The sequence below is a fragment of the Gavialis gangeticus genome, unplaced genomic scaffold (assembly GCF_001723915.1).
Source record: "Gavialis gangeticus isolate Ggan-Ray unplaced genomic scaffold, GavGan_comp1, whole genome shotgun sequence".
In the NCBI taxonomy this organism is placed as follows: domain Eukaryota; kingdom Metazoa; phylum Chordata; order Crocodylia; family Gavialidae; genus Gavialis; species Gavialis gangeticus.
In genome coordinates, this window is record NW_017729024.1 from 8,221,508 (window position 1) to 8,247,825 (window position 26,318).

The 26,318-nt window shown below is 40.9% G+C and overlaps 1 protein-coding gene across 1 annotated transcript in view; it reads right to left on the reverse strand.

Moving 5' to 3' along the window:
* Positions 1 to 26,318, reverse strand: part of RHOBTB3 (Rho related BTB domain containing 3) — a 75,030-nt gene that overhangs the window by 48,157 nt on the left and 555 nt on the right. The window contains exons 2-6 of the mRNA XM_019516868.1: positions 26,020 to 26,245; positions 16,392 to 16,584; positions 13,601 to 13,752; positions 8,072 to 8,183; positions 4,584 to 4,949 (exon numbers count right to left, since the gene is read on the reverse strand). Of these exons, the coding sequence (XP_019372413.1) occupies positions 4,584 to 4,949; positions 8,072 to 8,183; positions 13,601 to 13,752; positions 16,392 to 16,584; positions 26,020 to 26,245 (1,049 nt within the window). The remainder of the gene's footprint in view (positions 1 to 4,583; positions 4,950 to 8,071; positions 8,184 to 13,600; positions 13,753 to 16,391; positions 16,585 to 26,019; positions 26,246 to 26,318) is intronic.

Genomic DNA, 26,318 nt, shown 5'->3' on the forward strand with positions numbered 1-26,318 from the left:
TTTTTTTTTTTTTTTTTAAACACACAAGGGGAAAAAAAAAAAAGATTCCAAAAGAAAAATTACCTGACACAAACAAACAGAGTCTAAATGCATTTTTATTTTTGCATTTTTTAAAGCTACCTACCAACACTCACCTTCTCCCTTTCCTCCCTGTGCCACTCTTCCCTCCCTTTTTCCCACCTCACAATCTCCCTTTCCCTTCATTTTCAGTTTCTCAATCCTCTGCCTGCTTCAGAGAATAATTCCATCACCAGCCCCGAGGTGTTGAACAACTCGGCATTTAAGAGGAAGTGCCATCATCAGCTGAATGGTTGAGACACAGCAGCAGAGATTCACAGAGAAACAGCTTACTCAAGTGCTGCTTCTCCTATGAAGCCCTGCTCCAGCCACTTAGCCAAGATACACAGGACCAGAGTGGTTTCCCCCTAGAATGCCTGGAAAGGGTAAGCTGCTCAGGGGATCAGGGCCAGTATTATCATCGCCTTCTGAAGTCCTGGAGCAGTGGAAGAGGAAAAGTCTAGAGTGAGGCAAAGAAGAGGTAAAGATGAAGAAGAGGAGGAAAAGAATGAAGACTTTTCAAAAAAATTATTAAAAAGATATTCATAGTTATAGATTTCCTATCTGGATGTTACATAGTAAGTTTGCGTCTAGCATAATGACTTATTTGAAGAAGACTTGCACACATTATGTGTTTGGGGGGACATAATGACACAGGGTTATACCCCAAACCAGTAACAGCCACTCAAATTTTCATTTAAAATGATTAGAGAAGTAAAGAAGTAAGCTGGTGGGAACATACACAAAAATAGAGAAGGGCAATAACTTGTCAGGTAGCAGCACCTTATGTGGAGTCTGATCAAGAGAATCCGACCCCTATGCCACCAAAATCAGAGATACTTCACAGTTCCTCAGGATTACAGCACTGTTATTAGGAGCTCGACTCTCTCCCTTCTCCAATGTAAACGTACAAGACAGACAAATTTTGGCATGAACTTTTTACCAAAAAAGAATTCATTTTATGAGTAATGTGGTACACAATCTGAAGGTGTTTATAGCCGGACAGTGTATAGCTTACATTCCCATAACTTTACAGCAAACTGTTTACCAGTGCTTCACACTGATTTCTCAGGTGAGATTAGAATCAAATCTTGATGATGCTAAAATAGTTTTTTTCTGTTTGTCACAGGGCAGAGACCCAGGAGCGGCCATGATCTCTCCTGGCGCCCCCTACCGTGCCAAGTTGTCTATCAAACACCCTCGCTATCTCGCCCGCCACATCTTTGATGATCAAATATATTATAAGGGAGGCTGCCCTTTTGTCCTCTTGGACACGGTGTTTTTATTTATCCTGGTCCCTGCTCTGTATAGCTCGATCTTTGTTGCACCCAGCTTTATGGGCTACGCATGGCTCCTACCACCCCTTATACCACGCCCCATGCCTCTCAGGTGTACCAGATGTTGGTAAGTCTATTGTCTTCTCTTAGCGGCCCTCTCCCCGTATGCTCGCCCTCTCCGGGGCTTCTATTCTCGTACGCCCTCCACGGGGCTTCTACCCATACGCTCGCCCTCCCTGGGGCTTCTCATTCCTATATGCCCTCCCTGGGGCTTCTCATTCCTATATGCCCTCCCTGGGCTCTAGCCCTCCCTGGGGCTCTTATTCCTATATGCCCTCCCTGGGCTCTAGCCCTCCCTGGGGCTCTACTTGCACTCATGCCCGCACTGGGGCCTTGCTCACGCTCACGCAATCGGGGCTCAGGCGGCCTCAGCCTTACCTGGCCCTCAGACTCCCTTCTTGGGTCTGTGATCCCTATCCGGCTCAGGCGGCCTCGGCCTTACCTGGCCCTAGATCCAGACTGGTGTGCCCTCTCTGGCACCAGGAACCCCCACGCTACTGGGGAGCTCCTATGAGGCCTCCTCCAACCCCTTATAGCCTCACCCGGTCCTCCAGTGTAACAATAACCAAAACCATAAGCCAATCAGCTGTAACACAAAACCCAAGCCTCTTGGATAAAACGTAAACCCTAAGCCCTCTGGCTCATCATCATTACCATCCCTGCCAGGGGTTCCTCTGCCTGGTATTCTCACCCATAATCTGCTCAGGTCATCAGGCTTCTCATCTCTGCCTGCTCCTGCAGAGCTCCATCTTTCTCAGCTGCCAGAGGGGAACTGCCCTCTTGGCCTCAGCCTAAGCTATTTATATAGACCAGGCCCTGCCCCCTTCCGGTCAGCTGACCTCTGTGGTTGCCCCAGCAACCCACACCTGTCTTTCTTTAGGAGCAGGCACTTCAGTGCCCTGCAACACACCTTCCGTGCCCCGCTCCTAGTGAGACTTGAACTTGGGGGGAAATGCCCTGCGACAATGTTCTTCTCCAAAGATTATGGACTAATGTTCCAGGAGAGCAGCCCTTTCAATATTTTAAACAACTATGACTCTGGAGATAAACTTAAATTCCTTCCATAGACATCTGTAACAATATATTTCCGCTTTTCTAATTACAATTAAAATGATGATGTATTACTTAAAAGTTCTGCTAATTCTTAATACAAAGGTATGTTCATCGCATACATCTTAGTGGTAACTATATTAGTGGTAACATCAGATGTGCACAGGAACACAGGACTGGAAGGGATTTTCTAGGTCATCAAATCCAGTCCCGTGTTATAGCAGGTACTTCATCATCTGTAATCCCCTTTGTAAACTTATCAAGCTCCATTTTAAGACAGATATTTAATCTGTACCAGCATGACCAGAAGGTTTTGAAAGCCTCACTGCCTTAATGGTTAAGAATCTTTTAATTTCCAGCCTAAATAAACAGCCAATTTTTAGCTCTATTTTTTGCAAAAATTGTCCCTTAGCTCTTCTTCCTCCCAGGTGGTTACCTCTAATGTATTTATATATAGCAATAATATCCCTCTAGGCCTTTGTTTTTCTTAAACAAACAAGCAAGCTCTTCCAGTCGCCTCTCATGTGACAGGCTCTCCACTACCCTGGTAATCTTAGTAAACCTCTTCTGCATCTACTCCAGTCAGAATTCATCAAAAAAGGAAAAAGCAGGCTGGTCACTTGACAGCAGAGACCTGCAGAAGACAGGTAATAATCCCACAACCAAGATAAAGGGTACACACTGCCTATTCCCTCCCCTTATTTCTTTAAAGAAAAAAAAGTTTCATGTTCCAAGCCAAATCAAGTCCAAATCCATGAGTCAGTCCAGAACTGTAAGTGGCCTTACAACTGGCAAACATCATCCGTCCCCCCACCAGGGGCTTCAGATATTTCCAAAGTCTTTTGGCAGGCATCCTACATGCAGGCCCAAGCCCAAAGGCTTGGGGTTCAGATGCCCCTAAATTTTGCCTGCCCTCAGCCATATGGCTGCAGGAGCAAGCTAGGGAGGAGCTTCCAATTTCCATAAAGCGGGCTTTAAGCCGTAACACCTCAGTGAATACTAAACCATGCCAGTAGAACAGTTAACCCTGGGAACGCTTAAGGAAAACTGCCTTCTTGGACCCAGATACATGGCAATTCCCTGCTATTTCCATTGCCTGTACTGATACTGTACTGCAAGGGTATCCAACTCAGTCAGGCCCCACAGGCCAGACTGGGCCCATAAACCGTCCCCACACTGGATCCAGTGTGCAGGGCTGGTATAATGCAGGCACTACATGCAGCATGCATGCCAGACAGGCTCCGAGTGCAGTATGTGCCCCAGACTGCATGAGACCAGCTGTGCACACTACATGCAGCACACGAGGCTGGGGATGGCGTGTGCTGCATGCAGGGCCAATCTGAGTTCCCCAGGCAGCACTGCCGGCCAGATGCTAGCAAGCCATGATTTTGACCCCCTGGCTGTACTGGTACAACTTTTAAAACATGATCAATAGGGTCTTTTGGTATTAAAACAAAACAATGATCACATGACATAACATTTTTTAGCATTGTTCAGGGTCTTTCATCTGAGGATCACCGACTGCTTTAAAAAAAAAAAAAAAAGGTAGAAAAATACTATTAGCACCATTTTAACAGATAAAATTAAGATTAGGGTAAGTATGGTTAATTGACTTGCAAAGGTCACACAATGAGTCCGTCGTTCTCATAAACCATGTAATTCTGCTCCTCTCTTCACTATCAGGAAATGAGAGCCCCTCGCATTCTTACTCAGAAAACATATATTCACATCACTATTTTTAGGACAGGTAACATTAGGTTTGACATTGCTGTTAGATCTGAAATTCTTTTACTGAAATACTGGCTTTTGCAGGGGTGGCTGGTATTCCATTCATTTTTACAAGTTATTTATTCATAGAAATGTATCCTCCTACTGACTTTTGCAGGAAAAATACCTCACCTCACTTTAGAAGTCTTATTTCAAGGAAGTCAGTAACTGTCATTATTTTGCTAAGAGCAATAATTGCAACAAAATTAAAATTTCCATGTACAAACTGTTACTAATAATAGCAGATAGTCTGTTTTAACTAAATTGATTTATCCCCAACAGAAGCAGGTTTTGATTAGATAATGTACCCACTCTATACAATAGTGTGCTTTTTAAAAGACATAAGCAGCTGCAACCATTCTGACAGGATACCTGAATAAATGAAGTGCAGAATGTCTGACAAACAAGAACAGAAGAAGGAGTCTTTAACAATGACTCTTACTGGTGGGTTGCACGGTGAGCCTCTGCTAGAAACTGGAAAAACAGCTTCATTGTTTACTGCAAAGAGAGTCTGCGCAGTCCTTATGACAGAGGAATCCTGAATATCAGCTGGACTCTTCACATTGAAAAGCAACATGAAGACATGGCTTACAGAGCATAAAATAATCTTGTGCGCTTCTCCTACATTCCTTAAATCTTCTGAGCAAAATATCACATCCACACACTGGCAGCAGAACAGCAGGTTATGCAAGTCAGAGTCATAATGCGAGGCTTCACCTTTCAAGATTGGCATTTTTTCTAAAGAGAATATTAAAAATAATGATGAATGAGTTGTTTTATGACTCTACTTCCATATTAACTACAACACACAAAAAAAAAAGCATCTTTATTTCTCAGAAACTAGATCAAATAAAGATATAAGTATATTCTTAATTAACTTCAATAAAATGTTGTCTTAAAAATATACTCTATAATCAACTAATAGGACTGGATAGATCCAGTTTTATCCACCTTGAATGAGATTAGTAGAATATGTTAACAATGATATATATTAATAATAATTTAGTAAAGTAAGTTCTTCCATTTTAAAAGTCTTAAAAAGGAATGCAAAGATTCATAGTGCATACATGATTGATCTCTGTCTGGGTTGCTCATATGGATTTACATTAAAAAGAGACTTCCTGAAAACTGTATAAACAAGTATTTGCTTTACCCATATTATCGTTTAGTAGAATTATCTTCCTAAACTCAGAGCTTTACCAGTTCAAATTCTTCAGATGCCTATTAGTGAAAGAGAGTCTCAATGTCATACACTCCGCCAGATTCGAGGGAGAAAATAAATCTAGAAAGTCTTGAGGCCCTAGAGAGAGTTGGTTAGCTGCACAGTCTGATGTTATGGCTCCTTATAAACTACCAGATTCAGAAAGGCCTGAGCTTTTGTAAGCTACAGCTTACTACTTCAGAATCCATGAAGGAGGCTGTAGCCTATGAAAGCTCATGCCTTTAAATGAATTAGTCTGCAAGTCACACAGCCCTGCCTTCTGATAAAAATATACATATGTTTCAGTGCAAAATTACTGGATTTACTTACATAACATACACAGTCCTTTCCCAAAAAACAGCCCTCCAAAATTGGAGTGCAGTCTTAAGAGGCTGATTTCTGGATTGGACTGGAAGCATGGAGACACTGGAATGGCTACCAGGAGCTGTGCCTCTTTTCTGGCAAGAAGAACCTGCAGCAGAGGTGAAGTCCACAGCCAAAAGCTGCTATCAATTCAGCAGCAGTGGTATGTATAGGATTCAAACTCTAGCTTTTGTCTGAGGAGCAGCTAGGGGAAGGAAAGTAGGCTCAAAAGCAGACATTGCCTCTGTTTCATAAACTCAACTTTTGGCTACTTTTGGAAAAATCTTTTATTCTTCATTCTGTCTTCCCAAAACAAGGTGCGTGTCTTATTTGGGGGGCATATGAGATGCAAGAAAATATAGGTATTGATGCTGCAACTACCCTGAATTAACTGAACTCCCTCACTCCCACCCATGCAACCAGTCTGACTTTTAGATGTAGCTCATTTCCAGTGTAAATACCCTGATTTTCATATCAGAACTAGTAGAATCACAGAAATCATAGAAATTAAGGGCTTGAAGGGACCTCAAAAGATCATCAAGTCCAACCCCCCTGCTCTGGGCAGGAATACTGCTGAGTAACAATTGGGACATTTCAGGAAACCAATTTGTAAGAATATGTATTGCAAGAAAGTGATAATTTCTTATTGTTATCATAATTGAAGGGGTGCTTTGTATTTAGGAGGTAACAGTGGGTCTCAAGTCCATAGGAATTTTACCACTGTTTTTAACTGAAGGCAAGACTGGGTCCTGTATTCTTCACCAATAAATTCAAAACTTCGCAGTTTAATGAAACAAATTATATGTAAATCAAAGAATTAAGACAAAGCAACTTCAAATGAAAATTATTATAGTTAAAGGTATCAAATGTTGAACAAAAGAATGAAAGATTATATTAAAACTAAACCATATTAAACTATATTAAAATATAGACTAAAAATATCTTTTAGCCTTTTTTTTTTCCTTTTATGTTCCTTTACTCTCCCCATGAATTTCTTGTCCTCTGTCTTGTTTTAACTGGGGTCTTGTCTTCAGAATATATACTGTACAGTAATTAGCCATTACGTTTCAAAACTGAACTGAGAGGGAGAATGTAGGGATCTCACAAAATTTCATGACAAATTCTTGCTCTAAAATATTTTGGTGCAAAAGATAAAAAACAAAATAGTTTTTTGGAGCCTATACTTAGGCTTTCATTTTTAAAAGCCTTTGCACATGCTTGCACAAATAAATAATATGCAAGTCAATCTAAAACAAAGAATTGCATGTTCACAGTTGGGTTATTGGGAATAACCAAATAAAATACCCATACCTAGAATGCAGGGATGCGTTTAAAGTGGGGGTGAGGGAAGAGGAAGTATACTTTTGTAGTTGCTGTATGGTTTCCATACTCTACCTCAGGACTGTACATGCCCCAAGAGCTACATCAGGGCAAGCCATGCCCCCCACCAGACTGTGCACACCATGGATGCCCCTCTCCACTGCTGCGCTGTGTGCCTGCAACCTGCAACCCCCACCGCTGCACTGCATGCCTCCAACCCCACTCCCCGCCACAGTATATCCTTGCAGACACTGCCCTGCTGCAAGGCACACCCCCACCACTATATTAAGCACCTGTTCCCCCCACTGCACCATGTGCCTTTGCCCCCCCTGCCTTGCTCACTGCCAACTGCACAGCATTCCCCAGATTCACCCTCAGCTGCCTGTGCTGCCCCATCCCACAGGTGGAAGATAGGAAGTGGCAGCTGGACAAGGAAGGGGGAGCCTTGAAATTCTAGCTACTGTGACAACTAGAGTGATGGGGGGGCAATGGCTAAGCAGGAGCCTAGGAGGCACAATTTAATCCATCACAGACCACATGAGGCCAGTGGGCTGCCAGCAGGACATCCCCACTCTAGCCAGCTGAGATTAGATTATCTCAGTTAATATTACATAATTACATGTTTTGGTTTTCTTTTGTAGAGCCTGTAAAGACTCAAACTCTACTGATAATTTTTCTAACTGGATTCTCTACTCACTGCCATGTGTACAATCTTAAATCTTCTGCATAAAACATATTAAAATTGTAATTTATGATCCCTCATAACCTCATCTACATTTTTACCAAACCATTCCAAAATTAATTTAAATCCTCCCAAAATTATTATACAATCTACTTTGCTTAAAATGTTAGATGACAGCAGCTGCTGATAGTGATAATGACTAATTATAAGCCTTTAGTACAATCTGATCAGTATTACTGGTGAAAATAAATAACATAATGAACAGTAATGTACAGCTTGGACACTGTTAAGCACCTGGCTGTTCAAGATGAGGTGGTTTAACTCCATGGCACTTGTGGGGTTTTTTTCTTCTCTTCATTTTTTCAGATGTCTTCTGATTCAAGCACTGGATCATAAAATACTCCAACTAAAACATGAAATGTATTTTTAAAATCTACAAATAAATGTATTTAAGAATAAAGTTAAATGCTGTATTTATTCAATGCTCTCAGTCTGTATGCACAACTGCCACCGATGCCAATGTCAACAGTTGGCCATGCTGCTTTCATTCTGAAATTTGAATTATCAGTACAATGTTATAATAAACAACAATAGATTGGATGATGGTTAATTTTCCGTTCATTCAGTCAAGTCAGAAATCATTGACTTGTTACCAATTAATGTACCGGTCAGAACAACTATTACAATAGGACTTCAAGGAAGAGCAGAAACTGATGGATAATAATCAGGATGCAAGTCACCAAAATGCAAGCTAACACTATACATATTATGTTGCCAAGAACTAGCCAACAGCATTGAAAAATATAACTTTTATAAGCTGCTTTATTATATAAATAAAGTTAAAAAAAGCATGTTATGTAAATGATGTATAAGCATGATTTGCTTTTTTCAGAAATAAAAGACAAAACATACTATCACCCTAAAAAGAAATGGTCCATGGAGTGAAAGTATCAGTTTTGCAAGAAGCTGAAAATAATGTAAGATGGATAAAGAAATACAAGTAAAGAACTGAAGTACAGTTGGTAAAGGTGAAGCTTCAGTTCTACCAAATGCATATAGCAATATCTGTAGCTATTACCTTGAATCTTATATGGATGTTACTCATGGTTATTAAGATTTCATTTCTTAAGGGAATGAGCCTTTGTTAAGTATTTAAGAATCCTTATTTCTTTGTCTGAGTTGGAACCAATGATACAAATAAAGACAGACTAGAGGTTATGCAAACCAGGTTCAAGTTACTAGAAAGTGAAAGCAGAGCCTCAAAAATTCTCAGAAAACAGAAACTCTACCATGCTTAGGGCCAAGTTTAGAAAGCAGAATAATGTAGTTGGCAATCAAGTAATACTGCTGTGCCAAAACAAGTCCGAGTCAAATGTTCCCACAATCATTAAAGGCATCACACTCATCCTTAAATGGTAAATGGAACAATCCATCACTTTTAAATAGCCCCCTCATGACAATATATGGGACGGCCATAAAGAGTTCTGGAGACATAAATAAACATGGAAACAGGTAATGTCCTTCTTTAGATTGTACATTAGAAGGAAATGAAGACACACATCTGAAGTGCTTTCAGCACTTGCAGGAGGTTCTCTAAACTAGAAATATACAAATGCAGATGGAAATAGAATGTAGGGCAATTTTTCTGTCAATTCCAACTGTAGTGAAGTCATGGCGTCAAAAACCTTAGCAGCACTGCAATAAATACTAATGCAAAAATGGCTTTACAGCAAATACTGAATTATTTCAAATTAAATGAACAGTACTGAAAAAGGAAGCACAGGTATTGGCATCAGTGTGGCTCAATCCCAGCTCAAAAAACTGGGAACAATGAACTAGTCTATGAGACATGCTGAGATTTGATACGTTCCCAGCATTATCTAATGATAATGATGGGAACATGTCAAATCTTCAGCAGGCCCCATAGACTCATTGGCAGAAAGCAGCTGGCCACTTCCTGGGAAGTGAGACCTCTTCCACGCTGTCTCCTCTGCCTAAGTGCTCGGTCTGCGTCCAGACAAAAAGGGAGCAAATAAGCAGACTTGTTTCTCAGCAGTAACTCCTCTACAGGGACAGACACATGCTCTCTGTCCCTGAAGTTTAATTTGAAGCTTGGAGAATTTCCAGCATAATAGCTTTCTGGTACTACAAGCAGCTTCCAAGAGTAGGGATTCATTTTAATATACTTCTGTAGAAAGAATTATTCTTACAAAGCATACTGATAAAGTTATTTGCAGGGAAACTGATATAATGTAAATATAAAGGGAGTTTTAGCATTATACTCTGAAGTCCTTTTACACTTGCAGTTTTTTAAATTGTATTTCTATCTGTGTATTTTTAATCTTATAGAACAGTATAGATGATCTATGACCAGGAATGTGGCTTCAGTATGCTTTTTAATGCTTCAACTTTCAATCCATTTTGCCTTTCCTATTAATATAAAGTATTATACTTTTGAAAATTCAGATATTTTGACATAAATATCTAAATATTATATTCTTACACCAACTAAAATAATATCTGAAACAACTAGCCGCACATAAGCATTACACAAAGTGGTCCAAATGACTGGAAATCTATCTAAACCCATAACCATACAGAAGTTTGGCACACATAGACCGGTGTAAAAAATGGCAGAAACCGGTCAAAGAACCACCTGGTTCAATGTGCACTCAAGTCTAATCAATTTAGTTTAGACCAATGTATTGAACTATTGATTCAAGTTAGATTGCTCTCCTCTGGGATCCCAGCCTCCTTTCCTCTGAAACTCCCTGCTCACATGGAGGCATGCTTGCCTGTGCTCAGTAGCCAATCAGGGATGGCCCAGGTGCTCAGCTATGCATGGAAGTCTCCAGGAGCCCACAGGGCATGCTGGGAAGAGAGCAGTAATACCCACAACTTGCAGGTCTTCGTCAATGTAGGCAGCCTGTGTGTGTCTTCCACCAAAGGGTAAATACATACATTATTCACTACCAGTCTAACCTAGGCTACTTAAAGAAAACCACGTTACTTAGATCCATTATGCCTTGGACTCTTTGAACGGCTGTACTTAACCAAGAAGGAGTTTTATATCAGGGCACAGTTTACACAGCAAGCACAAAGTAAATACCTTTGGTCAGGACTCAAAGAGAAACCCTGAGGTAAAATGTTTATAAAGTTAATATATTCACAATGTTTCCTTATATTTTGTTTCAGAAGAAGTGAAAGGCACGTGCCAAAAAAGTTCCTTATTTTTTACACTAAGAATTCAAAATCTTGTTGATTCTGGAAGGCTTTGTGGTCTGTAGAACAGGGGTGCATTAATAAAGATTTTTTGGGCCAATACTGGTGGCTGATTATTAATAAGCTATATTGGCCAATACTGATCCGAATGCCGATATGCAGCCCAGCAGCTTGGAGAGCATCATCCAGCTAGTAAGTCTATTGGGGGGAAGGAGCATATCAAGGCCCCCATGGTGAGGGAGGGAATGGGGCAGGGACTGCCCAGCCAGGTGGGGCACAGGGAGGAGGGGACAGCTCGAGCTTCTGCACATACCTCTGGGGGAGGCATGGGCGACACATGCCCCCCAGATCTGTGCACGGGGTGAAGGCAGGCCGCCACTACAGGCTGGGGGCAGTGCCAGGCTCTTCCCAGTGGGGGGCTGGGCCAGGGCTTCACATGGGGCAGGCGGCACTGAAAGAGGGGCTCTGGGATGGACCAGACCCACCCCAAAATTCACTGCAACTCCCCCACCCCCTCTTTCAGCGTCACCACCCGCTCTGATCATAGCCATGGCTCAGTCCCCCCACCAGGAAGAGCCTGGTGCTGCCCCTGGCTGCAGGCGGGCTGCCACTGCAGCCGTCACCCCACGCACAGATCCAGGGGGCATGTGCCCCCCATGCCTTGCTCTGGGGTGTGTGCAGCAGCGGGAGCTGCCCCTACCTCCCCACACCCCCCAGACAAGCTGCTCATAGCTCTGTCCTGTGTCCCGCCTGGCCGGGCAGCTCCTGGCCCTTTCCCAGCCCTGCTCCCTCCCTCACTATGGGGGGCCTTGATATGCCCCACCCAACAGACTTACCAGATGGACCCTGCTCTCCAAGCTGCCAGGCTGGCTGCATGCATGCTGCGGCTGCACCCATGCACACGGCATTTAATCAGCAACCTTAAAAATCAGCCACATCAGACAAAAGAAGCCAACTGCTGGTAATGTCAATTTTCCTTTTATCAGTTCTCATATGATATGGACCAATGTATCGGTGCACATCTACTGTAGAACTAATGATATTCTACCAGAAAAAAATTATATCAAAACAGAAACAACAACTGATATATAAGCAACTGCGAGCATGAATTCTTCAAGCAAAAATAGAGTTTTAAATAGCTTAAGTCCTACTTAACTACAGGGACTAATGAACATTCAGTCAAAAGGCTGTCTTTGTTAAATTAAAAAAAAACAAACAATATAATTAAGATATAAGAACTCAAAAACAGACACCTTGAGGTGCTTAAGAACTCCTAGTTAAGAGGGAAGAACATGTGACATGTCTGATATTCCTAAAATAAAAATAAAACCCCCAAAAAAAACACAACTCAGAAGAAAAGAAATTACTTAGGGAAACAAACAAACTTCAGTCTCTTCCCCATATTATAAAGCAGCAAAAAAAGTGACAGTAATTATAAAATCCTCTCACAAATTACCTTTATGGCCTACTTTTAAGGAAAAACAAATGCTTAAATGGCGTGTTCAAAAACAGGTCAACTTCACAGCAATTCTCAGGTTTTGTATTTGTATTATACATGCAATTGCTCAGTTTGTATGTGCAAACATACATTTTTGTAACATTAGTTCTAAAAATCTGAACTTTAAGGGCTTGACCTTCTATTCATTGAAGTTAGTAGAAAATTTGTCATTGCTTTTAATAGGAAAATGGGTCCTTTTTTAAGCACTGTATTGAATGAATTTCCTGCATGAAGGCAAAATTTCATTACCAGAAAAGACAACTAGCCTGATAATCCACTTAAATAAGTTTTGAGAGATAATAAATCACAAGGACATAAATTAACATCTCAAGCATGATCCATATACATTTTTGTACCAGAACATCAGTTCTGGCTGATTTTCTACCCAACATTAGAATGCAACTAATTTTGTAGAAGCATTTAAAGAGTATGTCTAGACCAGAATGCAAGAGGGGTTGTGCTAATTTAACTGTACTGGTATAAGTACATATACAGTCCTTGCTCCAAATAACATATGTTTAACTTCTCGTGCAAATGTTCACTGTTTCTTCAACCCATTTCTGCATTTTCCAGCATTTTAATCCTGCAGATCAATGTATGGTAATTTCAACTGATTAGATAGACTGCTTGAGATTCTAAACTGTCTAATGATTGAAAACAAGATAACTGCAGGAATGCATAAAACTTCAACTACCTTAGCATGTCCACTTTCAAGTGGAAAACAACTGATTGATTGAGCAATTCATAATAAATCCTACTAAAAATCTTAAGCAATTTGAAGCATTTTATAAATAATCTGGTGTCTAGTCCATTTTAACTAGAAATATCTGTTCATAGTGCTGGCACATTTCCAAAAAAAGTTTCTACAGGGTAAGCTCTAGTGCTACCAATATTGCTATCCCTAGTGAAGATGCACTACCAGTGGAAAATTTTAGAGAAAAATGTGTAGTGTAGAAGAATGGTCAAATCATTGTTTCACTTATCTATTCTCTCAGCTATGTTCTATGCAGTGTTATAAGTTAGAGCCAAGATTCAGACTTTAAAAGAAACATCAGGAATATTTGCCCTATGCTGTATTTACAAGAGCGCTATGTTCTACTTACCACTCCTCCAAAATATTTGCCTATATAGAAGTCATTGAGAGTGTGCAGTTCAAGGTAAGTAGCTCCTAGATCTTTAGCAAGTTGAATCCCTTCAGAAGTAGTAACACAACTCCTCCTGTCTGAAGTGCACAGTGGGCAAGTGCAAGGCACTTCTGAGAAGACATTTACGCAAGATATTTTTAATTAAATACTCCAAGGTAAACTGGTTTCTAAGAACTAGTAAAGATAAACATTATACAGTAAGCAACAGAACAGAAAGCTGAAACCTAGCAAATTCATGTGTGCAATGAAGGGGACCTATTAATGCAGCAGCATACACATTTATTTAAATCATGTCAGAATATTGCCTATTAGATAAATGCAGTTTGTTACATTAAAAACAAAAATATAAAAGTTAAAAGAATATTAAGACTGGAATGTAAAGCTCTGAAGAGTTTGGAACCACAAGAATAAAGCTGCACAGATAAAAACGACTTTAATTCTCTCCCCATATGCATGTGTATTATGGTAGTCCCCACACAGATGTTTTTATCCCCTTACACTTTGGCCATGAAAAAGGAAGACCATACAGCAGAGAAAGAGGTGAATTGCCACTGCAGCCCTAGTTCTCTTATTTAAGTGTACAACAAATCATAATTTGACTCTGTGTGAGTCTACATTTAGAATCTTGCAATTAATCTTTACCCCAAACCTTGCTTTTTCCTAGGTTTGTCAGTTAACTGAGAAAGGAGCAACAATTGCAATAAAGGACATGATGGCCTGGATTAGCATGACAATGGAAAACATGTTTTATTTATCATGGCATCATTTAGAAATCCAGATACTCTGCAATCTGGTTAATCCCAAACAGCACAATACAAAGTAGGCTGACATTTTATTGTTTTGCACCATTCCTTATTTAGGCTCTAATCTTTTATTGAGATTTTTATGAGCAGATTGTTTTGCTTCTATGCTTTGCAATGTCAGTTAAATATAAAAGAAAATTGGCACAAGATTTAATAAAATAACAGGTTTTCTGGTTCACTGAAGAAAGACAGACATCTAAGTAGCCCTTAGTAATATCTTAGGGTAACATTTTTATGTACATTTGTATTCAGTTTACAGAATAAAAATTATTTGCCTGATCGTTCAAACGATATTGACATGAGATAGAAAGTGGCTAAGATGCACCCAGAGAAAGGTAGTATTTTTCATAAATTATGTCCCTTATTCTTGGTAATAAGAAGTACTTTCAGAATGTTCAGAAACACTTATTTTAATCTGACCCTTTAACTACAAAAATAACTTCTGACTCTGACATACAGGCTAGGTACACACATTCAAGAAGCCCAAGGCAGAATTGATCTGTTATGCAGTGGCCATGTCTACACGAGACGCTAACTACGCAGTAGCTTGTTACTACTGCGCAGTAATATCACATGACACAAAGCATAACAATGCTACTGCACAGTAGTAGTGAGCTACTGTGCAGTCAGCATCACCTAAAAGCCGTTTGGCGACATCACTGCTCAGTAACTTCGGTTACCGCACAGTCATTTAGTATTTGTGAGTGCAAGTACTAAAGGACTGCACAGTAACAACTCCACAGTCAGTGTCTTGTGTAGACACAGTCAGTTTTGGAAGCAGTGTAGTTTTGATCCGTAACAAACAAAACACACATTGGCCCTCTGGTGGTGGAGGGCAAATCTTAGACTGAGGGTGCTATCATTTTTAAACCAGTCTATACATTCCGAACTTCTGTTCTATTATGAGTATAGACTGGTTTTATGCACCAAAGTCTCTTCTGTTACTGATATAGATGGGTTTCCAATCACTTACAGCTGTAAAGGTGTAATGTCTGTATCTGACCAGAGTCAAGAGCTGCTTATTCTATTTACTTCTGAAAGCATCCATAAGTAAAACAGGTGCAGTTTTCTTTAAAAGTTAAACCCCTACCTTATTGGACTACATAAAAATTGGCAAAAAATCAGGCTGCACAATGCTTGGAAATATGGAATAAGGAATGAACATACTAAACTGTCTTTTTAGGTTAAGTAAACAAAAAGGCAAAAGGCTTTTTTGACAAATTGCCCTTGTGTAAAAAGTACCAAAAGAAACAATACGTCTTCCCTGCAGCAGGGTGCATTTTTCCTGGAGATCTCCCCGCTGACTAGTAGCCACACTTAATTTTACTTAGTGTAAGAATTCTGATGACAGGACCCAGGATTGCAAGGCTATAATTTTTCATTTCTATAAAAAAAAAAAAAAAATCTGCTTTTTAAATACAAAAATTGTTAATTTTTTTAATGAAATGTTCTGGTACTAGATCTGGTCTTTTTAATATTCGTTTTTATTTTGATTTGTATTATTACACAGGAAGTTTGAAACCCAGAAACCGCAACTATTACATAGCTAATTAAAACTGATCTGTGGGAGCTACGCGTGACCTTGAGTATAGACTTCATCGCTTGCTACTCTGTCGTCAGAGGGATCAGCCCCTTTGTCTTTATGTCACCCAGTCTAATACATTGCATCTCTCTGCCCCTAGGTGATATTTAAGAGTTAACGTATGGAGCTGACCTGTAATTTAAAAACAGACTATAGATTTGTGCCTACAGATTCAAAGGTCAAAATCCCCACAGATGATGACCCATCCAGGAGCGCATTACACAAAAAAGTCAAAGCAGATTATTAATTTTCATTGTTGCTGCTGACTGATCTACTGAATGGCAAACTGTTTCACTGTGACCGACTTAACATCTACCTTCAAAGTAAAACTTCAATTTTTGATGATATAAGAATGAGTACCTACCATTTTTTCTTGCACCAACAGCAGAAATTATGACTGGAATTGAACAGTGGTTTAATGCTTTCTTTATCATTGGGACATAAATGTCCTTTATTCCTTGAAATGAAGACTTGTCATTCACAGAGTATTTAATCACAATGATATCAGCTCCACCGATAAGATTCCGAGATGTGTACCAATCACTGTCAAATATATCCTAAAAAGAAAAAAAATATGGGTCAAGAATCCACCCTCCTAGAGATAAAAATAAAGGGACACGATGCAAATATTCTTTCATATTAAAAAGTTATGTTTTAGCTGATAATATTACTTTTGATTGTAGAGATGCAGCTAAAAGAAGAGGGGTTTGCTTTATAAATTTCTCCATATAATCTTCTTGTTTGGATTTAGGCAACATAGTCAACAACTGAAAAAAGGTCAAAGATCAAACCAAGCCTAGTGAACTTACACGATTAAGGCACACATTAAGGCACCATTAAGGCATGTAGCCAACATGGCTAGCATCAGAATCTGTCCCTTAACTCTACAGCCCAAATGACCATGTACCCACCTACACCTAGTTTGACCGGGAAGCAGCTTGTTTGATACAAATCCAGAGCCAGACTCAAACATATGCCTCTAGGGACAAAGCAAGATGCTTTAGCCTCTTTCACATGACATCCTTATATTTACCTTATTTTCTCATATACAGCATCCCCCCAAATATCCTGTTATTGATAGGCAGCTTGAAAAAAATGTTATGGGTAACTGATCTGGAACACCAAGTCTGGAGTTGCACACCAGGCCTGGGACCATGTGCTGGGTCCAAGCCTACATATTAGCCTGATTAATAGTGCTGGCTGAGGCCACGTGCTGGACACAGCTGAAGACTAACACTGCATGCCAGCTTGGTGCCAGGTCTAAGGCTACGCACTGGGTCTGACCCCATAAACTTGATTGATTTGGCATGCTGAGTCTGGAGCCATTATGCCTGGTCTGCCTGTGCAGCAAGCTTACACACTTGCCTGATCTGGCAAACCAGATCTAAGGCTGTGCCAGATCAGACCCTGTGGACCAGCCACATCATCCCAGAGCAGCTCTGGGAGCCATAGCAATTAATGTTGGCACCTGTCCCATTCCCCCAAATCTCCAGACTCCTGGGGATGCATGTGTTTTATGCAAAAAAGGGTATTTATTTAGATTTCTATGCCAACCTTCCCAACAAAAGGTTCATGGCATCGGACAGAAGACAGCAAAATAACTTATAAAACAGATGAACAACAGAACTGAAGAGAAACAAAATAAAAGCCAATAGAGGTTATTAAAATAAATTATAAAGCAACGCCCTTCCCTCCAAACAATATCCCATGTTAGCGTTGCCTTCTATATACCTACAAGACATTCCAACTCAAAATAGGAAGGTCTTCTAGGGATTCTGGAAGATGTTCAGGCTCAGATTCTGGTAGGCATCAAGGGAGAGAGAACTGAGAGAAGACTACCAAGGATACTCCTGCATGTATTTTTGGCAAGCAAACTTGGCACATTGCTGGAATCTGCAGGAGGTTGCTCCTGGCTAAAGTTTAGGGATCACAACGCAACATAAGAGAGAAAGCAGTCCCTTAGGCTCAGGCCATTTAGCACCTCATAGGTCAAAACCACTACCCCCTTCACTGCTGTTGCAGTGTACAGTCAGCATTATGAATTTATGGAATCCTAAGAATGGAAGTTGAAACTCTTGCTCATGTCTAAGAATAAGCTTTTAATGGAAAACTGTAATTTCCTCCTTAATAACATTTTGAGATCAAATGGTTTAAAATAAAATAGCTTCAATGGTGGAAGTTTCCAGTCTTTACTGTAACCCTGTTACTGTAGAACCTTTTTGTATGGGTTTACAAAGCGATTTGTTGTGTATATATGGAATTTTCAAAGTAAATTTTAAAAATGATCAAAGTCAGATTTTTTTCATTCATCTACATGAATTCCATTAAAATACTGCACAAAAAGATTCAGTAACAAAATACATTACTGACTGAATTGTTATTCAGTTTATAAACTTTATACACTCTCTCTGATTTTGGCTACTGTCAGCAATTATATATATTTATTTATTATCGACTAACAAAGATTTATATCTAACATTCCTTCGAGATTCTGCTTCACTACACTTTTGTTCTGTTTACAAGAACAAAAAGCTTCCACTCAGTTCCTACATACATTATATAAATGGTTTCATAACCTCCGCTTTATTTAGCAGTTTGAGCAAATGTGTCACTGAAAGCCAGGGCTTTGCTAACAGTATTACCTAAACATATTAATTTAACTTGATTACATTGCCAAAGCACAACAAAGCAGGTTCTCTTACCCAAAGCCCTATTTTTGGAGACTACAAGCTACTAGCTACAAAAGTAGAACTGAGTACTAAAGCTTAACAAACCAAATGTAAATTCTGTAAAACCTGTTATGTTGAAGAAAGCCTCCTGTTAGGGGTTAGGTACATGAGAATGAGGACACTCAGGAAAGCTCAGACAAATTAACTAAAGGTGTGAAGTTAATACACATAAATTAAAATACATGAGCCCTGTATTGGCTAGATAGCTATAGTAAACTAAAGCCATTTGAATATGAATTAGAACATCCACACAGGGGTCTAAGCACTTTTACTTCACAAATTTAGTTAACTCATTTAGGTTTTTAGAGTGCCCCATACAGACAAGGCAGAGGCTGTCTAAACTGGGAATAGCTGTAAACAACTGTGGGTGCAAAGCTTCGCTTTGCATAGCCCTTGTATGCACTTCATAAAACCATTCTCTTTACATAAAACCAGCTATAATGGTAAAAACAGTTTTACTTGCATGGCATCTATACCAGGGCACAACTATGTCAATCAGGAATCACATACTTCTTCACATCCCTGACCTCCCTAACTATGCTACCAGAAATCTATATCCCAGGGGAGCAGAGAGCAATTGAGCCACTGCAATCTAAAACATCATTTGCTGCTTTTTTCTTAAAAGAACAGGCTGATCAAAAATTTTGTTCAGAAGACATTCAAGATTTCTGTCCCCTCTTGCCTTTAGTGTCCTACACAGCCAGGATCTGCTTTTGCAGTGCTACTTTTGAGTGGCATTCTGTTCCGCATTATTACCTTGCACATTTCTTCCATACGCTATAAGAAGGCAAGAATTTCTTAGGGTGGGATCTTTCAATGGACACTCTACGTATTTGGGATAGACTACGACAAGCTTTCAAATGCAAGACATTCTTCATCAGAATGAAGATTACATTTGAAAGCTTGGTCTAAGGGCGCAGACAGAAGTGCAGCTCCCCACTGTAACTCATAATGCTTTGCAGGAAGCGTTCTGTTACAACAATCCCGCGGACCAAACAGAAGTTCACTGTTGGTTCCAGGGGGAGGGGAATCTAGGTGCTGGCTGCCAGCCTGCAGCTGGATTCCCTGAGCAACAGCCCCTCTTCCCTGACAGGCTGCAGTTTTAAGAATGGGAGGGGGGAAGGGAGCAGAGGGAACTTGTTCCAGGGGTTCCCTGGCAACTGCTGAAGGGTTGGGGTTGAAAAAAAAATCCCAAACCAAACTCCCTCTGCTCCCTTTCCCCCCTCCCATTCTGAAAACAGCTCAGAGGCTGGCAGGCAGACATAAATTACAGAAGACGCTACGTTTTGAAATGTCTTAATCTGAACCCTCATGCAATGAGGGTTCAGATTCTCACCTGATCAGCCTTTTTTAAGCAATCTGCAGCCATGCACTTGTGCTTGGTCACGGCTATAGACCGCTTTGGTCAGATTGGGTGAAAAGTGTCACTTCTGTCTGTGCCCACATCTATTCCAACTACAGAATAGCTGTGTCTACATGAAACGTTGAATGCGCAGTTGTTACTGACTGCGCAGTAACTGGAGTTACTGTGCATTAGTGTCCCCACATGGCTTTTTGGTGACAATGACTGCACAGTAGCATTGTGTCACAGTTCATGCCATGTGACACTACTGAGCAGTAGTAACGAGCTACTGCGCAGTCAGTCAGCATCTCATGTAGACAAGGCCATTTGGTCCATTAAAAGATGTCACCCTAAGAAATCCTTGCCTCTGTGATAATTCCTGGACCATCACAACTACAACATCACTCTCATACTTTACTGCAGTGCTGGCCAGCCTGCAGCACAGTGCCAGAAGAGACACAGGCAATAACACAGTACAGATCAGGGAGTAGACAAACAGCACAGCAACTAGAAAGCAGAGCAGTATTTTTGGCAGGGAGTACAGGTATAGGCCAGAAAGCTGCAGCAAGCACACCTGTTAAACCCCCAACTACATTTCCAAACTCAACAACCAAATTAGCTAAAACCGAGTTTATCATCAAGTCGCACAAACTCACAAAGACCATACTGAATTAGGATAAGATCAGTTTTCTCTAATCAAATATTTGCTCTAGCTTGCCAGGCCTGGTTAAGAACTCTGTGATGACTAACGGTCAAACTAAACTTGTAATCCTGTTTTCAAGTACAAATAGATGCAACAGACATCACCTTGTATGGGGCATGAGTAAGGCGTAATTGGGAATGTAAAGGTATAGTTTTGAGCCAACAGATACAGGGGAATTATCACTAAGTATCCTTAGGCATTAGATTAAGCGAATGAAACTAAAAGGTAAGGGTATAAAAAAGTGGTTAGACACACTTTCAAGACTCCTGAGATGATATGCTATCCCACAGGTCCAAAGGGCTGCCTGATTGACACTCTTAGAACAGAACAACCACTTAGCAAAGTAAGTACCTCATTTACTCAAATCCAAGATAACATTTTTTCTGCACTCAACACGGAGACAAAAAACCTCAGTTTGGATTCAAGTACTGGCCTGGGACAGGCAGTGGGTTTGGGCCTGGCCATGACCAAGGCTTGAGTTCAGAGTTGCAGCCACTCTCTGCCCCAGGGCTGGAGCTGTTACTGCCACTGCTGCTGTCTGGCCAGGACCTCAGTGGCTTGTGTGGCAGGGAAAGGGGAGGGGGCATGTTTTAGGAAAGCTTGGAGGAGACTGCATGATGCAGGGAGAGGGAGAAGCGTGGGGGACAGCGTGCGGTCTGCAGCCTGAAAGAACTGCACGGAAGACTATGCAGCAGCAGAGAAGCTGCTACAGCTGCAGCCCTCACCCAGGCCAGCAGCTGAAGCTAGAGCTGTTGCTGCCTGCCCCATGCTAGGGTCAGAGCCAGAGCCCCCACATAATTATGTTAAGCAGCAGCATGCCAAGTAGCAGAGGAGCAAATGGCAGAGCTCAGTGGCCACTGGGGAGGGGAGGTAATGGAGATCAAGGCACCTGCCCCCCTACCAATGCTTTCCCCATCACTGCTTACCCTGTTACAGTGGTGGGGGGGAAAGGTTTAAAACAACCTTCCAATAATTAGATTCTATACATAGATAATTATAAGAAATTTATAATTATCTGTGTATAGAATCTAATTTTGGGGGGTTATCTTAAACTTGAAATTGTGTTGGATTTGGGTGAATAGGGTAAGTCACTGCATGCTTATACACTGTGTCTTTCTCTTAGTAAGTGTTCCACTTCATAGAAGGGAACCCTGTATACCTCAACCCTTATCATACCTTAAGCACAACTGTTCAGGAAACACAGGATAGGGAGCAGAAAGCAGAGCAGCAAATAGGGCAGGGAACATAGGGCAGGGAACAGAAAGCAAAGCAGCATAAAATCAGGGAAGGGAAGGGGACAGAAGTGGCAGCTGGGGAGGGTGCAGGGCTTATTTTCCTGCCAAAAAGGTTGGCTCCCACTGCTCTACTGGATGACATTTTATAGATCCCTGTTTAGTGCTTAATTCCCCCATATTCCTTATGGGCTCCATCCTGCCTACTCACTTCTGCATTGCCAAGCCAAAGATGTGCTCCTGATACGTAGCTAAGTAGTCAGATACGCCTATTCATATCTTGATGAATATCTGGAAGAAATACACCATTACAAGGTGTAAGGTTTAAGTTGGACATCAGGAGGCGCTACTTCACGGTCAGGGCGGCTAGGGTCTGGAACTAGCTTCCAAGTGAGGTGGTGCAGGCTCCCACCCTGGGGGTTTTTAAGAGGAGGTTGGATGACCACCTTACTGGGGTCATTTGACCCCAGTGCTCTTCCTGCCATGGCAGGGGGTCGGACTAGATGATCTGCTCAGGTCCCTTCCGACCCTAGAAACTATGAAACAACACTGTTTTAAGCCAAGTCCCTCAGGGGGACCTTCACTAGGCTGCAGCAGAATCAAGCTGCTATTCCAAAAGCCGAAGGACAAGGCACTTGCCAGTGCTCCATGCACTAAACTTATTGTTTCCTACCACCCCATTCCTCTAGGAGAGGTGTCTTTTGCAGGAGAACCACAAATGCAACTATTATTACAGTGCCATCTACAACAAACCCAAAGCAGTCAGCTGTTCTAGTGGACATCCTGGAAGAATTCTCCAAGCACCTGTTCAACAATGAAACCGCATGTGCCTTCACATAGATGAGGAGCAACCAGAACCATGGCCCAGTAAGTGTTGCTTGCAGTGTTTGTTCTTGTTTTGAGAGAAACTTTGGTGTAAAGAGAGAGAGGTTCCTGGGTTGATGCTCAATGAATGTAAACTTAGGGAGGACTGGGGGTTCTTCAGGGTATGTTTGGCTTTAGCTGAGGACAGAAAGTCTTTAAAGGGGTTTACAGAGTGTTGCTCTCTCCCTTCTTCTCGCACCACACAGTCTCAGATGTTTGCTGAGTAGGGAAAATATTGTAAAATGCACAAAACAAGCACTAAATACCACGTAGGATTGCTTTACTGATTTAACTACATTTCCTTTGCCACACCTTTCTCAGAACATCGCACAGTATCAGAGATTTTCTTCCTAATCTATTGTCAACATTTGTAAAATCATTTGCTCGTGGATTAAAGTTTAAAGAAACTAAAATAAAAATAAAAGGTGGACTTTGCTTGGGAAATATATGGCTCCTCTAATGGGTAACATTTATCAGTGTTAGAAGTCACCAGAAATGTATTCTGTACACACAACTCTTCTTCCACAGAAGCTTTCCTGGTGGGAAACAGGAAAAATTGTTTTGTTTTTGAGGTTTATTTGTTTTGAAAAAGCCCTACTGATTGTTCTTGCAGAAATTAATCACTGAAGGTCCTTGATGATAAAGTCAAGAAGTAATCACAGTGAAGTTCAAGAAGTCACAAGTCCTCCTGAAGGCCCACAACTCTGTGCAGGTTTCTGATCTATACCCCAAAATGGTCTTTTTCAGCCTTGTTCCAGTCATAAAAGGAATATGAGCTAATTCTTCTGAAATGTTCACTCACTAGTGCTGTTAAGACCCAAATTTAAAAGATAGGTGTCTAAACCAAACTTAGGTGGAATTTAGGCGATGATCTGGACTTAGGTCCAGATCAACCCCTTGCTACTGCCTACAAATCAATCCGCATCTTCATTCTGGTCTGAAAAGATACCTCTATACCTAGACAGAAGTATCCATGCACATTCAGACAAAAATTCACATCAGCAATTCTGCCCAAAGAGACAGCTCAACAGGAAGAGCACTCACGTCTGATGAGAGTATTGTATTAAATTTGCCTAGTGGTTACAGCACTCTTCTGGGAAGTGGAAGCTGTGGGTTCCAGCCCCCTCAAGATGAGGAAGCTTGGCACCCTCCCATTTCCAACTAACAAGCTGTTATGCAGAAAGCAGCCACCAGCACTACCACTGACACTGGCTGTGTTTGAGAGCAACCCTAAGGTGCTGCATCTTGTACTGAACGAACAGTCAGTATGTATTAGGTGTCTGTTCAGGAAGGCACCTTACTTCTGGACCCTGAGTTTATGGAAGTGCTTAAGAGTTTATGTGCAGCCCTGAGTCATGCATCTGAGCCCCTGAGACAAGCAGGAGTTTTCACATTCCTATTTACTAATTCTTGGTATCTCCCTGCTTAGCATGCTGGCTACCTGGTTTAACTCCTGTTTCCTAGGAGGTACCTAGGTGCTCAAGCCTGTTAGTTTGGCTCACCTTCCTGGGGCAAGGAATGTAATTCTCAGGTGTTATAGTACCTAAATTGAGGTGCTTATAAGAACAATTCTGATCTGTCCTAAATCACCTGTGACAAGCAGAAGCGCCTCTATAATTACCATAGGCCTATAGTCACGGAAGCGGCATGGTCATCAAATATAAAAGTCTAAGTAACAGTCCAAAGAGCAAGCTAAAGAAGCCAAAACAGTCTCTTCCACAGTAAGCACCAGCCTTTTGTAGAGAGAACCCAATTATACAACTACCCACTCCAAGTAAGCAAAAAATACCCACTTTATTAAAAACTCTTTATCTGCTCTAGCTGGGAAAGCTTGGAGATAGAAGAGTGTAGCACTTCAGGAAACATGGAGGAGGTGTCAAAGCAATATAAGCTGCTGCTATCGATACTTAGTTTCTGCAAACCTACAACCTCCAGAATTGAAAATCTTGCTCTCTGTTCAGCAGCCCAAAAGTTCAAATACTGATAAAGGTCAGTCAAACATCTGAAATTTGTGAGCTCTCTCCAGGACCATACAACCTTGCCCTACCATTACCAACCCTCCTTCCAGTTTCTTTTATTGATATCCTCCAGTCTCTTTATACATCCATTCTCCAACCTTTATTCATATTGAATGGCATTTACGATAAGGTGTGGTTCCACAGACCAACACATGCAAATACTATGCAAGGTGAAACTTTTGAAACTGGGCCCTCAATTCTAGTTGACCGGCTCATCACACACAATGGCTACTGCTAGAGAACAAGGCATCTGATCGCTGAGTTCTTCCACTCAGAATTCCTACAGAGAAATTTTGGGTGTGCAAGGATTTCAAGATGAGGCTTTAAGTAATATTATGAAACTGAATCTAAGTATATCTGACTAAACAACAATCCTAAAGAACAGCGTTCTGAAATAATCACAAACATTAAACCTAGCAAGAACCCATCAGTTCTCCATTAAACTCACAAGGTCAGTAACAAGTCAATTTTTGCTCAGGATTCGATAAATTTACTTCCAAACAGAAGTGCTGAATTAATGGGACAGTATCAGAAACTGTTTCTCTCTCTTTTTCTGGCTCAGGACTTGCTTTTCAGCATTTGATAATTCAACACATTTAAGCAGGAACCAACAACAACAAAAAAAAGAAATGAATCCATACACCGTAACTCCAAATTGCCCCATTACAAAATGTCTCAGTAATTTTCAAAGCTGGATTATTTCTGGGAAACAGATTCCCTCTTTAAGTTATCAAAATGTTTTCATATATGCTTTGCTTTACTGCTGTAGAGAAACACTTGGGGAGAGAGCTTGGTTTTCAAGCCACACAAAAGTTTTCTTGTTTTCTTTTGGATTCTTTTCAATGCAGTTTTCACCAAACAAGCAAGTTGAAAATATTGCCACCTCATATAGGTCAGTAGGCAGTGGCTTTGCTAAGGGGCTTTTTGTCTTGTTGGTCCTGGGAGCATATCTTTGGGTGATTATATGTTTAATATTGTAAATCCACTTCTAATGGTTTATTATTTCCAATTCTGAAATTGGCAGATTCAATAAAAACTGCATTGAATTAGGAGCAGCTCCATTTTTTTAAAATTACTCTTATAAGTTTCACCCTAGTTTCTTACCCAAAGGGGACAGTCATGTACCACCAGCCTGACATTTCCAAACACACGGGCTTGATACTCAGTGAAAACAGGATTTCCAACGTGACTGGCAGAGTTCAGCAACAAACTGCTTTCAGTCTCTGAAATGAGAGCGCTTCTCCCCAGATAGGTCCAAATCAGACTGGGCTGCTGATTCTCCTCTGAAAAGGCCTCCCTTTCATTGCCAAAGGCTACAATGTGAACGGACCTAAAACAATAAGGAGAGAGAAACATCTGCTGTTAGCAAAGAAGGAAAGAAAAAAAAAAAAAAAAAAAAATCC